We start from the raw sequence: 15,978 nt of genomic DNA, 5'->3' as shown, positions 1-15,978 counted from the left end.
AACACGCTGTGCCCTGAAATTGCACATGTTCACACGTCACTCATGTAAACACGTGACATCCATCCGTCCATCCATCCATTTTCTGTATCGCTTATCCTTTCTGGGTCGCGGGGAACCTGGAGCTTATCCCAGGAGGCATGGAGCACAAGGCATGGGACACCCTGGATGGGGTGCCAATGCATCTCAGGGCCCAATCACACACACATTCACACACTACGAACACTTTTTTGGATTTGCCAATCAGCCTACAATACAAGTCTTTGGACTGGGGCAGGAAACCGGAGTACTGTACCCGGAGGAAACCCCCGAAGCACGAGGAGAACACGTGACATCATGTGGATATTAATATGAGATAAATAAAAAATAAAAAAGTGATCATTTGAAAACATGTAAAATAAAAACATGCAATAATGCACTTCATGTGAAGCGTCTAATAAACATGAGTAAAATGTATATATGAATAAAGACATGATTCATGCTTTGTGTGTGTGTTTTATTTTTATTTTTTTAATTTGTGAGCCTCTTCCATACATGTCCTATTTGTACATGTCTGAAGAAAAAATTTTTTTATTATGGAGACTTATGCATTTCTGTAGAAAAGAGTTTTTTCTCTTTCTGATTATAATATGATGAGGTTTTTTTTGACAGGTCTGACATGACGTAACTTCATGAAAAGCTTGTTCGTTGCCACCTTGTGTTACATGCATAGAATTACAAAAACAATTTTACACACACAAATACCTCAGACGTGATAAAGTGTTTGAATGCTTATTCATCTTTATTTCTATATTTTTATAAAAATCCTCATGCTTATCCTGTTATGATACAGATATATATATATATATATATATATATATATATATATATATTTAATGTGAAAAGGGGTGTATGCAGAGTAAATAGGTAAAATATTTACCAGAAAATTGCCAGTGTTTTAAGGTATTGTATAGATGTTGTGTAGAATTTCACACAACAAGTTAAACACACATATCAGGCATCACATGGTGTACATACTGCAGGGTTTTTTATTCCCCATGCTGGTTATGCTGTTTAGGCTGGGTGTTGATCATGCGCCGTCTCACTTGGCGTGTTTCTTGTAAATAGCAATGTACTCCTTGACATCATCAGGGGAACCCAGCACAACAGGAGCCCTCTGGTGGATGCTCTCAGGCTGGATGTCCAGCACGTTCATGGGTCCTGTGGTGGCCATTCCTCCAGCTTGCTCAATGACGAAGGCCATGGGGTTGCACTCGTAAAGCAGCCTCAGCTAAAAGACAATTAGACAAAAGAGTCAGGATCACCGTTACTATTTCAGACATGTCAGAACAATCCAGTACTACAGCAGGCTCAAATTTCTTTATCAGGCCAATTTCAAGGAACTGAACAATATGTGGTAAGGCTTGAAAATTGCTGGTCTCCATCCAGAGCTTCTGCAGTTTTGGAAAGAAGAACATGCAAAAATATCAGGATCCAGATGTTCAAAGCTGATAGAGATATCTCAGACGACTTGCAGCAGTAAAAACAGCCTAAGGCAAGTATTGACATGTGGGATGTGGGGGGTGGCGGGGTGGGCGGGGGTTGAATACTTATGCAGTCAACAAAAATTTGTTTGTTTTTTTGCTTAACCCTAAAACATTGGCTATTTTAGGCATTTCTCCATTAGACATGGTGTGTTATAGGTCATTTTAAGTATTAAAAAAAGCTTAACCAATAAAAAAAAGCAGAAAAAGAAAAAAAAGAAAGGGTGCTATTTATAGTACAAGTAACTTTTTTGTCTTGAAAATCAAACAGTGAATAAATAAAAGTGCTTGTTTATCTAAATCCAGAAAATTAAAAATATATATATATATTCAAAAGGTAATAAAACCGGATTCTACCTAGCATTAACCCAGGGGGTGAATACTTATGCAACTACCAAACGACTGGTTTTCTGGTTAATTAACCATCATATCAAAATAAAATATATTTTGCGACCTTCATATGTTAAACCTGTTTTGTTCATGAAGTAGTATATAAAAATAATTTAAAAAAAACCAAATACCTTCAGTTCAATTCCAGGTTAAATGAAATGTTCAAGAGGGTGAATAATTATGCAAGCCACTAAAAATTAAGCAACTCTGATGTATTTACCACATCCATCAGACTTGTCGCTTGTAATTTCCCTTTCTTTATTCGTGCTATCATTACTGTTATACAGTACGGCGATTTGTTCTCATTTTCTCACCTTGCCCTTTGGACTCTTAACGTTGGCTGGATACAGGAAGATTCCTCCATAGACCAGCGTCCTGTGCACATCAGCCACCATGGAGCCCACGTAGCGCCCTCCGTACGGCGCACTGCCATCCTGCAGACGGAACAGCACGCGGTCATGAGCACGGGAGTTACTCACAAACATCTCCAGGTGTACACTTTATACATGCCATTGCCTTTCACTATGAACATTTCACTATTAAAATAACTGATCTGCACTCTAACATGAAAACATCTTGCTAGATTTATCTCTAACAGAGGTCAAGAAATGGAGTTTCAGCCAGTTTTGGGGGGTGTCCATCCGTTATAAACAGTGTTTTACTATCAAAAAAGCTTTAATTCGATTCAATTCGATTCAATTTTATTTGTGTAGCGCTTTTAACAATGGACGTTGTCTCAAAGCAGCTTTACGGAAACGTATAAACACAGGATACGGATTTTAAGTGTGTGAATTTATCCCTACTCCCTATTGAAAGTCTCAAGAATGAGCCGTTACCTCTGGGAATTTCTTCTTCTGTAGATATTCTGTGACGTCTGGGTAAAAATACTGAGCATATCCCTCATTAAGACTGTAAATTTTTCCTTTCTTCTTAATCTTCACGTCACGGTCCACCAAAATAAACTCCCCTATGGCCTAGCGATGAAGGACAAGAGGGAAGCAAGAAATCAGGCAATCTGAAGAGAGATTATATATGAAATGATAAAAAAAAAAAAGAGGATCATTTGTAGGAACAGGGTTTGTTTCTTGGTAGTCCTTCTCAAAGTAAATGATCTGCTAAGTGAGGAATAAAACACTTTGCTTTGTTGTTATAGGAAAATAATCAACAACGGGGTGGTGTGAAGAATGAGCGGTACCGTTACTACCCTGACGTTGATTATCGTCCAATAATCCTGAAGTATTTTATTAAAAATCGTATTTTTATCCCTTTACGGTTACGTTAGGTTTTTCCTCTTTATTTCTCTCTTGAAATTATTAAGACAAAATCATGCACCTTGTCTTGTTGCTAAGAAACAGGAAGCATTTATCCTCTGCCCCGTGTCTGAAAACTTCAAGTTACAGCTTTATCTCTGACTGTTACAAAGTGTTGACACTGGAGACTCCTTCCAAAAATGATAAATAAACATCTCCTTAAAGAAAATTAAAAAATAATAATGATCTGTTCAAGTGGAGCATCCACTGTACAAATCACCGTGTCAGTTGTTACTATAGAAACAGTAATGATATTAGAACAAGCACATTAATGCTGTAAAAGTCTATGATTTGCCTCGCCTATTGTTCGACCAATCAGAATGAAGCCTCGGAAGTATGGTGTGGAGTAAAACATATAACAACACAAGATAAGATGAAAAATATTTATTTTAGATTTCTGTCGGGAATGCGACACGTCACGTGCAGGTTGCTCGGGAGGTTTTTGGATGATTGATATGTTTTCATGATGTTTTCATCATCTTAAAGAGGTTCTAAAAGGGAAATCCTATGCCAAGTGAATTTTTTTTCCCTCTTTGACTGTATATTCAAGATATTCATGGATGTAAAGTGGCATGTGGAGTGTGACGAGACTCACAGGGTCCAGCATGAAGCAGTTGACTCCTTGACCTGTAGACAGAACCAGCATGGTGGCACTGCCGTAGAGGGCGTAACCCGCGGCAACGATATTTCTACCTGGCAGCAAGGCATCCTTCTCACTCGGTTCACTGTTGTTGTCCTAAAACATGCACCCACACACACACACACACGCAATTATTATTATTATTAACGATTATTAATTATTATAGCATCCTACATCACGTTCAAGTGTCCCATAAAGTATCTGCACCACGATCTGGCTATATCTTGGCCACGCCTTTGAGCTAAATTTTCCCCTGTGTGTAGTTTGTTGCGTGTGTCTTGTGTATTGCAATCACAATGCATTTGTGCCATTCTATTGTAGTGTTATCCTGAATTTATTAGTCATCATTCATTTATTGTACTTCCCTATTCTTATGAGCCAAGGTTCTAGGTTTTGCTAGAGAGTCTGGTTCTATTAATGACTAAACAAAGAAAAACACTACCGACGTTCACTCGACTGTCTCAAACAAACCTCGGTTATATTACTTTAAGACAAGTGTAATGGGGGTCAGGGACAGAACTGTGCCGAGCCTCTAGAATTTTCTGAGAGAACAGTCTTGCTTGGTTGGCAGTGCCATTTCCTGTTTGGAGCATATATAAAGCACGTGGACACTAGGCCAGGTACAGAGCCTTGCCAATTGTTCTACTTTCTTGCAGTGGCATTCTAGATTGATATTGCATGTACGATCTCGAGTTTTATTCGTGGTCTTCCTGTGTTTTGGATTTGCGTGTGACTATGGATTGGATTTGCCCCGGGATATAATTACAGTGTGTATTCTCTGGGTATGACCTTGAGCTGAGTCTGGATCTTGATCATTGTAAATAAATAAATAAATAAACATCTTGCACATGGAGTCTAGACTGTTGCAACAAAATGGCGTGAACTTTTTAAAAACCAGCGATTGGGTTTTGCACCGAAAAGCCCACTGAGTCATGGCGTCGAAGTTGGTTTTCCAGTTGAAAACTGGTGTATGGAAGTGTGTATGCATGGAAGTGCAATCTAAATAGCCAATCAGATTGCAACCTCCAACACTCCGAAGCATGACGCATGACCCAAGTGTACGAGTGTGTTCAGAAATACCTTTTTGTAAATGGCGAAAATGGTTCCAATGGAAGCCAGACAGTCGATGTTGGACGAGCCGTCCAGCGGATCGAAGCAAACCACGTATTTACCCTGTTTAAAAAAATATTTAAAAAAAATAAATAATTAAGGTCAGCGCTATACATCATACACACAAGTGGAAGAGTGTGAAGCGGATATGTAAAATCTCTAATAGATATCACTCATACTCACTCTTTGTTCAGGCTCAATGATGATAGCTTTGTCATCCTCCTCACTGACCAGCACACAGGAAGTGAACGAGGACTTAATCATGTTAATGACAAGATCGTTGGACAACACATCCAGCTTCTTCACCTGGTCTCCTGTTACGTTTGTGCTTCCTGCAATCCCATACCTGAGAGAGAGAGAGAGGGGAAGACATGTTATGTCTCTTGTTGCAATCTTGCAGTTTTCTTTCAAAGCAGACTCTGACCTGTTGCACAAGGGACTAAACACCGTCTCGGCTATCAGTATTAGACGTCGTAGCGAAAACGTCTGTGGATAATGGAGTGATTAGGTCAGCATTCTAAGCTCTGGAATGGCATCATGCAAGTGAAGAGCTGAAGAATTTGCGTAATCCGGGTCTACATTAAAAATTAAACTAGGAAACATTCGACGGCACATTATAGCAGCGTTTCATTTGCTACATATTAAACGGGTAGCAGAGTCGTCTTTATAAACACTACATCATTTAATATTCTTAAAGAAGTATATTCTGATATATATTTTTTCATATTGTATTCCTTGTCATTGTTTTGAAGCGCGATCGACCAGTAATTAATGCTTGCTAACATGATGAGTCCATTTGAAGTGTCAGCTTAAGCATATTACGCTAAGCTAGCTAATGTATTGTTACTAGTATTCACTACAGATGTAATATTAGCCTAGCAAGTTGTGAAATATTATCGGGGAGTTTTGTCATTCTCCTAAAAGCTCTTCAAGCCATCTCTATTTTGAGACAAAGACAAAGCATCCATTCGAAACATTAACTCGAACGTGTTTCGCTAATCTAGCGAATGTACATACGAGAGTTAGCTAAAGGCGTCAGATCTTGTGCAGCGAAATAAGTGCAACAAACATCCTGCTATATTACTATTAACGATGATGGTGATTTCCAGGATATATGTAGGCTAATAATGAGTCTTTATTGATCACATATACATTACAGTACAGTGAAATTCTTTTCTGCGCATACCCCAGCATGTCAGGAAGCTGGGTCAGACATGATACAGCGCCCCCTGGAGCAGAGAGGGTTAAGGGCCTTGCTCAAGGGCCCAACCGTAGCAGCTTGGCAGTGCTGGAGCTTGAACCCCCGACCTTCTGATCAGTAAATCAGACCGCCAAGCTAATGTGTGTTTCTGTCATACCACAGTAAAAAAAAAAAACCCTACTCTGCAGGACTGTTTGTGCTTTGTAGAGGTTAAAAGGTAAAGCTTGGATGTGTTAATCAATAACAGTGTTTGGCAAAGATAAGTGCAATCAGAAAATGTTCTCAACGCTGATGATATTACACGACTACAAAACTGGTTAATAGTTCAGTCAGAACAATTGATTTATTCCTGCTAGGCATACAGCTTATTGTATAACTTACTGTACAATTCTGCTGTACTGATTTCAGTCATGTACTGTATACGGATTGCTTCATGTGCTCTGGTCTATGTGATATTATAACAGCTATATTTCTATCACATAGAATGATACATTTCATTAGATTTGACCATAGAGCGAATCAAGATAGTATTATTTTAACTTGATTTGTTTGTTTGTTTGTTGTTTGTTTTTGTTTTTTTTTACATTATTACATGATTAGTTTAGCGTGACATTACTCTTTGCTGTTACATGTAAGAAATAAAACACTGCGTGGCATTCCGTAACAGGAAAATGATCAGTGACCGAGTGGTGTGATGAAGCGGAGCTACCGTTGCCATCCGGAAGCTGATTATTTTCCGATAACAGCGCAACACGAAGCGTTTCAATCCTCTTAGGCTAACAGTGACAATTTATTCCAAGTATTGTCGAACATCAGAGTATTTATATGCTCATAGTTACAATTTTGTCCGCGAAATAAGTTCTTTCTTGTTATCGGTTACGTCACAGCACTCGTTCCTTCACCAGCCTCTCATTTATTTCTACTCTCTTGAAGTTATTAGGACAAAAAAAAAAACACAAAACAAAACAAAACATACAGCTAGACATGTTCCTGAGAAACCGGAAAGTGTCGTGAAGACTCGCTACTCTTTTGGTAGAAACCCCAATGACTGATACTGGAGACTCCTTCCATAGATAAACGTTACAGTACATAAACGTCTATTTAGAGAAAACTTCAAAGTATCAACGACTATAGATTTTTCTTTGTTAAATAACGACATTATTGTTAATCCATGTATTAGGTTTAGTTTGTGTGGAGCGTCCACTATACAAGTCCCTGTGAATGTATATCTGAACTACACTCCTAGGCAAAAAAAAAAAAAATGGGCCAAGCGCAAAATGGCAAAGGTCTCAGGAGTGCATTTGTTTAATTTGTTTAATTTTCAGACCAATTATTTGTTGTTAAGACCATTAAAAGCTTAATATTTTCCATTTTGTGTTTGGCCGATTATTTATTTATTTATTTTTTAGCCCAGAAGTGTAACCTTAGACAAGAGTCTAAGACCTTCTGACAACACTATGGTACAGTATAAACATTATAATCTCACAAATCCTACAATAATTTGACAACACTATCAAACCTGGTTTATTTAGATTCCTTTTTTTTAAATACCGAGAATCATAAAATAAAATGCATGCATTTATACGTACTCCTACACCAGGTATGTTTTCAGGCTTCAAGAGAACTTGTGAACCTTGTGACACTTACAGGTTAGCGATTCCTGCTTTCCTGACTGCAGAGGAAATCGCTTTGATGGCTGTGCACATGGAGTTGAGGAGCGTGGTCAGCTCTCCTGTCCCTTTGGCTTTCCGTCCTTCCTCCAGGACGAACCTGGTCAGCGTGATTACATTGGTATCGAAGGCTCCTCTGTCCGACATTGTGAGCAGTAGTTTGTGAAGCTGGAAAGCGAAAGGTACAGGTAGACAGAAAGGCTGAACGTGAGCCTGGTGCAGGAGTTTGAGGGACCTTTTAGGGGGTGTGTGCGCTGGTAAACCAATCAGACGAGGCATTTACACACATCTGGTTAGGCAAGATATCGTTCTGATCAAAGTTCATCGACTGTGGAGCTTGCAGCACATTTTAAACACTTCACTGCTCTTAATGCATGCATTGTATGCAGCTGAAAAAGATGACTATAATAAAGAGGCCAGGCCACAATAAAACAATAAAATGTGCAAAAACACTGGGATGTGTGTGCATGTTCATGCGCGCCCCAAAATGCCCAAGAAATGAGCTCGAAGGTTAAAGGTCACTCAGCTGCAATCTAGCACGTCACTCAGTGTCTCTAGGGCTGGACCTGCAGTCGAAGAGATAATAAAGGTTTGTTTGATTAAAGTGGTTCTGTTTGTGCATTTGGGATGTGAATGATGCAAAGCTACTGGCGAGGTCAGTAATCCCACTCTCCTAATCTAAACCCAATCGTACTGCAAAACAGTAGAGAAACGTCTACAACGAGTCTGAAACCTCAGTATCTGAAACGTCGAAGAGTACCCATTCTAATATTTAGCAAAATATTGGATGAATCACATGAATATGTATCACTTGAAAATGAATCTCATGAAAATGAATCTCATGAAAATGAATCACATGTGAATGTATCACATGTAAATGAATCATACGTAAATGAATCACATGTAAATGAACCATATGAAAATGAATAAATAAATGAAAGACAAAAATCCAAACACTGGACACTATTCAGTCTCAAAATCTTAGTGGTACAGATGGGTTGTGGCTTTGGGGTATTTTTCAGAACATATGGACCACCACAGGGACACTAAAATAATAGTATGTGTGATGCTTTTTGTTGAAGATTTTAAACTTGTCACTATTGGGTTGAGAAACAGCCCACATCTAAAGGGGTTAATTTTTGGTTTGTATTATCTTCTGAGATGCTTTTCTGCTCACCACGGTTGTACAAAACCCCAATAGAAACCCTCATAGAATTTATAATGGTTGTAATGGTTATAATAGAAATTGTATTGATTTTAATGGAAACTCTAATGGTCCCTGTGTGTCTCTACTGGTAAGTTATTGCCTTCTGTTCTCTTGGTGGCTTGTTATGTCTAGTGGATACCATTAAGGACCAATAATGGTAAAGGTCTTAATGGTTAGCTGATGGTTTGTAGTGGAACCCATTAGAATTTCTGTGATGGTTTCTATTGTTTTCTTTCAGCAGGGTTGAGTTACCATATCAGTCTGGCCATTCTCCCCTGACCTCTCTCATTAACAAGGCTTCTCAGCCTGGATCTTTTTTTGTTTTTCACACCCTTCTGTGTAAACTCTAGAGTTGTGTGTGAAAATCCCAGGAGCTCAGTAGTTTCTGAAATACTCAAACCATTCTTTTTGGCACCAAAATCACAGAGTTCACATTTTTTCCCTCATGCTGATGTTCAACGTGAATATTAAAAGCAGCTCTTTAAGTGTATCTACATGGTTTTTTTTTTTCTCGTTACGCTGGTGCCACATGATTGGTTGATTGGATATTTGCATGAATGAGGAGGTGTTCCTGTGGTCGGTGATACTGCACTGTGGTCAGAACATCGCTGATACAGGTTGCAGGACGATTAGCATACACCGGGCATGGACAGAATTCCGACTGTGGATGTTTCCCATCACCCCTCTTTTTCTTATCTTAACTTTTTGATTTTACACTCTCAACATTGTGAAAGTAGGCTATAATATTACCGCCACGCCCCTGCATTTATGTATACGAGTGTAATAAAGCATGTGTTGCCGTATGGTCGCTAAGTCACTAAACTGAAGTGATTACAACAGGTATCAAAACGATGATGCATCAAAAATATATAATCCAACAGAAACTCATGAACTAGAGTCCTCAGCATTTAGTTCCCATGTTTAATTAACAAAAAGAAAGAGCAACAAACTATGCAAGCTCACAAAGTTTGCAGATATGGGTTTAACTTCTGTAAGCTTCTTTCTAAAACATGACGAACTATGTGTGGAGGATATGCAGTATATATTTTTGTTGCATTTGGTTTTAATAGTAGGTGATCCTCTGGGCTGGGCCCTTGAGCACGGCCCTTAACCCTCAATTGCTCAGTTGTGCAAAATAAAATGAGATCACTGTAAGCCGCTATGGATAAGGGCGTCTATCAAATACCGTAACGTAAATGTAAATGTACTTTTAGAGAAGGTGATAGTCATGGTCTCGTCCTGTCTAGTGTGTGGGAGACTAAATATCTTTTAATATCCTTAAATATTTGGTCCATAACTCGTAATCTAAAGGGCGAATTTGAAAGAAAATCGATGAAATTCTATCAAATGTGATTCAATAAGTAAGTAGGCCTTATTGACATTAAAACAATAATAATAATATTAATAAACTGCACAAGTATTTCATTGTGTGCATGTTTTAAATGAGGTCTTGTGACTGAAATAGTTATAATAAATCTTTAAAGCTTACGCTTTATTTGGTTAATGGTGTTTCCAAACTTTTTCTCTCTCTCTCTCTCTATGTTTTGGTTTGTTGCCTTGTTATTGCCTACTGTTACTTATCATCATTTTTTTTTTGGTGCATTTTATATTATTGTAGCCTAAATTTTTGTAGATGACTTTTTTAAAAAAATATATATATATATATATATTTTCCCCCCTTCCCTAAGAAACCATGGAGGAATGCAAACGTTTGCACACTTTATGCTAACATTTTGCTAGCGTCCGTTGCCATGGGCGCTTGTTGCTAGGAACCCTGGCGCGCGCTTGGCTTAAATGTCACTCATATGCCGCAGTCCTGTCTCGCGCGAGACTGAAGCAGGCATTTCAGCTTCTCTTCTCTGGAGCTGAACTGACCGTGAGTACAGATTAAAGTTAGTTTAATGGATTATACATGATTTATACATGATTTAAAAGAATCCTTTTGGGGGCACGTGAAAGACACATGATGATACAAGCCTTAGATACGTGATGCGATTCAAAACTTGAACTTTAATTCGCTGAACATATCTAACTAGCCTAAATGGTTTAGTAAATATGTTTGTTTTTGATTTACAAGACACAGTACGGACACTATACTGGATTTCGGACATTTTTAGAGTAAAATTTACGAGCTTCTTTTTTTGTGAAGGTGTTTGTGGAATCTCTTCCTTCCTCTGTAAGCCGTTTCTAGGTAACGTTAACATTACTGGGGGCGGGTGGGGGTGGGATTCAAAACGGATTTATTTATTTTTAGTCTTATTTTCATTTTATACACTTTAAATCACAATTAATTAAAGAACTATTTTTAGATTCGAATAATTAATATAGATTGAGTGATTGAACGTTTCATTATTAATGAGTATGCATATGCATTAGGGGCTTATCGCCCCTCCCCCCCATGAAAGCATCAAATGGTTCAGTCCACCACATACAGATTCACTTGTTTCTGATGAGCAAATATTGTACTTTTATGTTTCATACACCAATTTAACGCTCTGCAAATCATGCTGCAACTATTCTTTTTATATTGTTGTCATATTTACGTTTATGTATCTACCTTTTAATTACACGTGGAAAGAGGATAAAGTCATGCAGAATTCATTTTTGACCAAACCATTCCTTTAATATTGGCAAAATCAGGTCTTTCCTCAACAAAACTGGGACCTCAATAAAAAAAGAGAAAAGAAAACAATGATAAAGAAACCCAAAAATGAGGAGAAAAAAAAAAAACCCACATAACGAGTACTTATGCATAGGATCCAGAATTGTACACATTTTTTGTCATTACCTGACCATCTAATCTGTAGGTCATGGAAGACGGCAACCATGATGGAGCTGACGACACTGATGAGCTGCTCTGTACCGGTCAGAAGTGTTTCTTAAAACTGTTATTTCGATCTGAGATCTGTCTTACATCTTTTACTGATTGTGGTTTGTGTATGGTTATGAGATTCTGGTTCACATCCAGATTAAAGGTGCATTAGTCAAAATCGGACTCCTAGTGGTTACGCAGGTGAAGTACAACAACAATCAGAATTATGTATTTATTTATTTTTTACTCCTTGAATCCTCCTCTCATTTTGGCCCATGCACATAAAACCATGCTCCAAGAATCTGTTGACTGTTATTACCGGTGTTAGCTAGCTAGCTTTGTTAGTTGCATGGGAGATAACTAGCATTACAGTTGTGGTGTACTTATTTTGTTCTTTCTCTCGCCTCAGAGTTGATCAGTGATTTCGGGGTCTGTCCACCTGCCCCTCCTCGAGACCACTGCGACTTGCTGCTGGATGCCATTGATGCTCAGCTCAGTCGCCTACAGGTCAGAGAGACACTATTTACTGTGGAGGGGATTTCTGAGTTACAAAGTTGCATTACGATGTTTGTTTTTTTTTTCCGGTAATAATCAGAACTCAATCAAAATGTAAAAAATAGTAACCAAATGTTGAAGCAAATACAGTAAAGAAACTAACTGCATGTGCAATCTTGTGAATGTCTTTAACATGATATTCTTATTAACGGTCTGGAATCACTCTTCAATATTAGACAAATTCACTTTCAAATTAACCGAAAAATCAAAGAGAATTTGTCAAATATTTTATGTCCTTAGACTTGCAGTCATGGCCAATCAAATGGAGGGAATGGAAAGAAAGAAGATATTCTGGGTTCAGGTAAAAACCAGTCGCTCTCAAAAGACAGACAGGTCGTAATGCCTGCCGTGTGTTGTGCTTTTCCGACTCTAACCCTGCGTTCACACTAGAAAGTGGCAAAGCGATAGATGACCGTTCATTTTCTATGTAGCCGTGATTCAATTCAATTCATTCGAATCAGTAGGGTTGTAACGATACTGGCTTCACGATTCGATCCAATTCGATTCTCAGAATATTTTGAACAAAATATGAATGAAGAAAAATGATGACTGAAAAGACTCATTTTTTAAATTTACTTCTGATTCAGTGTAAAACAGTGTGCATTTTTGTTTGTATAAAACTACATAAATAAAAAAATTGCACAAAACGTTCTACAGGTTCTCCATATCTTAAATAAATACTTAGAAATTCTCCCCAAAATGTGATTGAAGAATCAGTAAACATAATCAAAATAATCAAAACATAATGAGCTCCATGGCAGCACGTGAGGCATCATTTAGAGCTCCAAAGTCGGCTAAAATGCCCGCCTTTTGACATGCGTTGTAGATCGCAAATGGTGAAGAGCTAGTGTTGTTTAAAAGCAAGTGAAGAGCTATTTTAAACTCTTATAACTTAGTGTTATAACCGTATAAACTATCATGCGTGTCGGTCGTTGTGAACCAGAGCTATCAGACCCAGTGCGTGCTCGTTATATTTGAACTCTTTGGGTTGTGCGGATTAGGACCTCAAACGATGCAACTGCAATAGATGCATAATTAATAGAATGCTGATTCCCACACATTCCCATGATGCACATTATGTGTATGTAGGTAGACCAGTTAGTTTGCTTTGCTAATCTGCCAGTCAGAAACCACAGACATGTGTCTTGAGATATTTTTCATTTCTCTGTCTCTTTCCTTCAGTGTCTCTTGACAGGAGTACGTCTGTGAGTAAAGACACCGGTCTCGGCACTGATAAAGCGAGCTCCGCTCCTGACGGATTGAATTCAGAGCACGCAGATTTGACCACAGGTGACCTCAGAAACATCTGTAGATTCCAGTCATGGATCCTGTGCATCCTGTTATCCTGAACTGCGGTCTGTTTGGTTTGTTTTCCACAGTGGAGCCCAGCAGGAGCGGAACGGAGCTTGTTGGACTGCAGGAGGATGAGCGTGAGGAGCATGTAGGGCTGGGTACTGCCACCTCCTGGCACACAGGGGGAGCTGGAGGAGTCGGGAGCTCCAAGAGAGAACAGTGTCTGTGGAGACTGGAGCGACTGCTGGGAACCGGCACTGGGGTATTATAAATATAATAATAATAATCATCATCATCGTCATCATCAATAAAATATAACACGAAAAATAATTACTGCCATTGTTTTGTTTTTTTTTGTACTATTTAAATTCTAGTTAAATGCACAAAGAAACGAACGTTACAGAAGCTGCTAATGCTGTCATCTGATTTGATCAGAAGTTGTTGATTCATTTTCTATAACCGCAGCTCTGACGGTAGTTCCGTCTGCAAGCGTCAGGCTTATATTAAAGGATTCACTTGGATGGTGGACGCACCACAGAACCTGAAACAAAATGTATAACTGTTGAAATGATGACGTTTTCTGTAAGGAGACGTCTATTTAAGTTCTATGGAAGGAGTCTCCAGTGTCCAGTGTGTTTGCAACAGTCGGTTAGTTTTCCACCACAGGAAAGTCTTCAGGACAGAGGAGTTCGTCCTGTCCGTCTTCTCTTTGGCCGACGAAATGACTGTACGTTTTACGGACGTTCCACAACGTCTGTAACTGTAAATGGATAAAAAAAATACGACGTGTCATCGTTTAATAAATGAAAAACTGCCGTTACTGTCGTTATTTCTGTTTTCTAAGAGGAATATAAAGGCTTCAGGATGTGCTGTTGTAGAAATATAATCGACTTTGGAGTGACTCAGCTTTGCAGCGTGTTGATTCATTTCCTCTAACCGTACACCCCCAAGTGTTTTAATCCTTACATGATATTAAAACAAAGCAGGTAACAAGTAAGGAGGAGGGCGACGAGGACGACAGCGTGCGCACGGAGGATTTCAGCGCGAGGTTCCTGGAGGAAATGCTGGACCCGACCAAGCCGAGCGCAGCCGGATCTGGTAATCCGATGACACGTCGGGTTTATTTGGTGTGACGTGTGGTGGTTTGGGTCAGAAAACTGGGATTAGTTCATGTTAATGGAGCTGATTGGAATTTTTAGAGGCGTCTGCTGTCTGTCGGGGAATTAAATAAATTCCTGGTGGAATAAATACTATTTTACAACAACAACAAAAAAACCGTTTAAAAAATCGAAAGGACTTTCTGGTTTTGTCCCCAGCTCCAGACTTCAGCGCTCCAGATTCTGCCAGTATCAGCAGCGATACCACACTCCTCACCGAACCACAGGTCACAAGCAGCCAGAACGCAGACCCGATCCCCAGCGTGCTTTCTTTTAAATCTCCCAGCAGGCAACTCGCGGGTATCTCAGATCTCACACTTTTAGACTTGTGCTCCTGTACTGAGTTATACTTTTAATTAAGATAGTTGAAATGAACGCGTGTTTATGTGTGTTTTATCGAAAATGTATTCAGAAAACAGACCCTGGTGTAAATATGAGATCAATAGAGTAGCATGTTAAAGCTTAGGCAGGGTCCCAAAAGTCTGAAGCTACGTTGAAAATCTTGGATTTTTTTTTTTTTGTTTCTTTTTGGTTTTTGAAGCGTTTCTCATTCTGAAATGTTTAAAGCAAACAAAAAAAACAACAACAACTAAATATTTCATATCCTGAATATTTAATAATCGAGATTCTGCACTATTTCTAGGTCCCTTTTTAAATGTAAGCAAATGTGTCATACTGGTCATATTAACTTTTAATGAATGAATGACTAATTTTTTTTATTTTTTTTATTTTTTACAAAAAGTCATGCCTAATCTCTTCTACTGAAGCACGTGTTCAGACGACACGCCGATGACGAATTTGATTTAAAATGGATCATAAGGTTTTGCACAAACTTGTAGAGTCCATGCCAGCTCGAGTCGACAATGTCCATCCATCTTCTATACCGCTTATCCTTCAGGGTCATGGGGGAACCTGGAGCCAATCCCAGGGAGCATCGGGCACAAGGCGGGGTACACCCAATCCATCACATGGCACAATCACATACACACTCACACACCCATTCATACACTACGGACACTTTAGACACGCCAATCAGCCTACCATGCATGTCTTCGGACTGGTGGAGGAAACCGGAGTACCCACTGTCATTCAAGCAAAAAAAAAGAGGGGGTG

General features: G+C 38.9%; 2 protein-coding genes across 7 annotated transcripts in view; one reads left to right on the top strand and one right to left on the bottom strand.

The window, feature by feature from the left end:
- Positions 1-479: 479 nt before the first annotated feature.
- Positions 480-8,062, bottom strand: LOC128625630 (fructose-1,6-bisphosphatase 1). The gene is made up of 7 exons (XM_053654115.1): positions 7,819-8,062; positions 5,154-5,316; positions 4,941-5,033; positions 3,816-3,956; positions 2,747-2,884; positions 2,225-2,344; positions 480-1,267 (listed from the first exon to the last, which is right to left on the bottom strand). Exons 1-7 carry the CDS (start codon positions 7,986-7,988, stop codon positions 1,079-1,081), a joined length of 1,014 nt encoding a protein of 337 aa, XP_053510090.1. The 5' UTR covers positions 7,989-8,062; the 3' UTR covers positions 480-1,078.
- Positions 8,063-14,569: 6,507 nt separating this feature from the next.
- Positions 14,570-15,978, top strand: part of si:ch211-102c2.8 (trichohyalin) — an 18,743-nt gene continuing 17,334 nt past the window's right edge. For all 6 annotated transcript variants that reach the window (XR_008389005.1, XM_053654324.1, XM_053654323.1 and 3 more), the window contains exons 1-2: positions 14,570-14,806; positions 15,025-15,165. Coding sequence is in view for 5 of the 6 variants with exons in the window: in XM_053654324.1 (XP_053510299.1) it covers positions 14,770-14,806; positions 15,025-15,165 (178 nt within the window). In the remaining variant the exon portion in view is untranslated. The remainder of the gene's footprint in view (positions 14,807-15,024; positions 15,166-15,978) is intronic.

The sequence above is a fragment of the Ictalurus furcatus genome, chromosome 22 (genome assembly GCF_023375685.1).
Source record: "Ictalurus furcatus strain D&B chromosome 22, Billie_1.0, whole genome shotgun sequence".
Taxonomy (NCBI): Eukaryota; Metazoa; Chordata; class Actinopteri; order Siluriformes; family Ictaluridae; genus Ictalurus; species Ictalurus furcatus.
Note: the sequence above shows the minus strand (reverse complement) of the source record. Positions and strands in the feature narration are given on the sequence as shown.